General features: G+C 34.8%; 1 protein-coding gene across 1 annotated transcript; it reads right to left on the reverse strand.

The window, feature by feature from the left end:
* Positions 1 to 2,573: 2,573 nt before the first annotated feature.
* On the reverse strand, positions 2,574 to 3,208 carry LOC101502594 (uncharacterized; the record flags this gene model as incomplete). Its single annotated transcript, XM_004508174.4, has 2 exons — positions 2,574 to 2,964; positions 3,062 to 3,208. Coding segments are annotated over 2 exons (279 nt in total), but the record flags the coding sequence as incomplete, so codon positions are not given.
* Between the last annotated feature and the right edge of the window lie 16 nt (positions 3,209 to 3,224).

A 3,224-nucleotide genomic window follows, 5' to 3' on the forward strand; every position in this document is an offset into this window, starting at 1 on the left:
TAATATACCATTCCATAATGCTAATAAAAAATTGAAATAAGACGAGTCAGCACAAAATATCATAAAAGTGTATTTTTGTGAATGTGCATATTATTTTTTTCTCTCTCTTCAATCAGATTAATATTCTGTTTGTCTGAAACTTTAAGATTGTGTTTGGGAATTGGGAAGGAAGATAAATTGGTTAACCCATTGAAATGAGCAGCTTTATTAAGCCTTGTTGCTTATGTGAGCCACATGAACATTGCACGTGGGGTTTATTGCAGCCATATACTTTGTTGGTGAGGTGCATAAGAACATTACTTCTTGCCAAATAGATAACAACCAGACTCTATAGTCCATGCTGTGCAGGAGGTTGTATTTTGAAGTAGTATTTCTCCATCTGGCTAGGAGTTAGTTTTGCCTTTGTATTTGTCAACCAATTTTCAGTCCCCCTCCTTCACATCCTTATTCAAGTTATATATACCATTTTTAGAACATTACTTATCACATACTATCATGAATGATATTTGATGGTCAACAAAATCTCTTATTGCTACTACTAATAGTATTCCAAGTACAAACATTCTCACCACTACCACTTCCAAGAAGAATGAATTTCCCGTAACAATTATACTAGCTCTAATGCATGAATTCTAAAGACTGTTCTCGCATTGATCGAGCCGAGCAGACTCATGTATAGGTCAAAGCTCTCTAATACCTATTAAACCAATCATCTCATATGCATGTGCTCATAAGCAGGACAGCCCTCAAAATACCATTCTTGGATGTCTAACTGTTAGGATCTTGCAAATTCTAGTTTATTGATGGGAAAGAAAAAGATACACAAGGGATCCTAATCTGCTCACAATTACACGTACTCTAGTTCACAACCATCAATTAATTCCCAATCCTAACTAAGGGTGGTTGGTCCTATTTATATGATATCTAAGATTAATCAACACTACAATAAAGGGAAAGGGAAACCTATAACTAACTAAACAGATGATCAAAACAGAAACTACTCCTACATAACTAACTACTAACCCGAGTCATATTACCTTCTTAGCATAGGTTTGCCTTGGAACCTAACACTAACCTTATTAAATCATGTATGATATATCTCAACAATCTAACAAGCAAGTTGATAATGATAGAAAACAAAGGTGGGCAAATTTTGTCATTGTTAGAACACTAGAATCGATAGCTGGTAATTGTATTTCATCTATTTTAAGCTACATTTCTACTACTGAGTATCCAACTGACTATCAGTCCAACAGTTTGCATGACAAAGAAAAAGTTCATCAAGGACAAGTTATTTGCAAATTGAAGGTCTGGAATAAGTTCTTCATATTTTACTAAACATGAGAGGGATGGCAGATATTCAATACAATATTCGTCAAACTAGTAGGGGATATAAGGTCTACTTGGTGGTTGAGGTGAGAGAGTTAAAGAGTAGAGTGATAAAGCGAGGTCAAGAGTTCAATACCCACACTCATGCCTCGGCATATTACCAACAATACAACATTGGCTATTCCCAAAAAAATATTCATCAAACCAGTCATTTCTACATTTACATGGTAAACAACTATGAATATCAAAATCTTCATATTTGACCAAGCATGAGGGGGATGACAGCTATTCAACACTATATTCATCAAACTAGTTATTTCTACATCTGCATGGTAACCAGTTATGAATATCAAGTGAATGCACAGATTTGAACCTTAATCCAAATAATTGCACAACTTCAAACATAGCAATAGTAGATATCCAGCAATCATGGAAATTTTAATTTCAGCCAAGATTTAAATTATTTGTGATTCAATGTCTCTATACACTAGAGGCAAGACATGAATCAATAATATGTTTAAGGAAGGAAGTTCAATACAACCTTTCAAAGCATTCAACAAATACAGAACCATTACTAAAAAGAAATACAAAACCATTGGAGGTGTGCCTTAGAGCTTGGCATAAAGAAGATTCAGATTTCAAAGAGATACAGCCGAAGAGAATGAAGTTGGTGATATTTCCAAGATGCAATATTTTTTCCCTCCGCAAACAATACGATTTAACCATTTTTCTATACATGACACTTGGTGAACACAATAAGTGACAACAAAGTTAGCTATGTTGCTTGAAAGATTAAACCCAGTATGCGTCGTTTCCATTATTTTCTTGTGAGTAATACAGTAATACCTAATGTTTAATAGCCTCAAGACTTCATAACACAAGCAAGCAAGTAAAACAAAGGAAACTACAATAATATGGAAGTCTGTACATTTTGAATAGTCAAAGTCTCGAGGCAACAAATATAAATTACCACAGGTCCAAAACTAATTATTGTTAAGCTAAGAACAACAACCATGTTCAAGATTCAAATATGCTGCAATCAAAGCATAAAAACCATTCTAGAGCGTCTGTTTGCAGCTGATTCAGACAAGTCCTCCACATCCACCTATAGAAAGACGGTGATGTGATGCCCATCTTCAACGAGGGGCAAGACGACCTTTGAATTTTACACTCCTGCCAACATGAATAAACTCAACCTAATGAGGATATTCTTCACTCATGCACACTCGACATTACAAATTGAATTGAATTGAATCTCTTAGACATAGATATTTTTATTGCAACTTGAAGTCGAAAAAAACTAAAAACTGAAAAAGAAAAACAATTGAACCCAACATCAACAACAGTAATGACTAATGCTAACTAATCATATACTAATAGAAACCCAAATCACTTATCACAACATGAACAAGCTTCCAAAAAAGAATGATGCATAAGCTATCAGTGAATCAGAATTACCAATCTACCAGCCAATACTACAACTACTACAGCTAGAAGAATGATTCATGAAAATGAAGAAGTGGGTTTGAAAGTGTAAGGCTGTGGGAGTAACAACGGACCTCTCCTAGTCCCTTTGTCATCCAAAAGTCTCTGAACCCTTTTGTTCTGACAATATTGCCTATCGAAATGTTTCACCTGCCATATGATTATAAATACACCCAATTGAGAAAAGCTTCAATTTTTATAAATTATGTACGAAAAACAAGAAGAAGGTAAGGTTATGTTAGGTTACCCAAGAAGATCGACATTGTTTAACGAATTGGTCCCTGGATTGTTTGCATTCTATGGGGTAAAGCAAGCCGACCGATGCAATTTCTGTTGGCTTCTTATCACATTCCTTTTCGAGACATGAGTAGAAAGCATCACGAGCCTTGTTCAATCAATATTGCAAAAAA

This window comes from Cicer arietinum, chromosome 7 (genome assembly GCF_000331145.2).
Source record: "Cicer arietinum cultivar CDC Frontier isolate Library 1 chromosome 7, Cicar.CDCFrontier_v2.0, whole genome shotgun sequence".
NCBI classification, from domain to species: Eukaryota; Viridiplantae; Streptophyta; class Magnoliopsida; order Fabales; family Fabaceae; genus Cicer; species Cicer arietinum.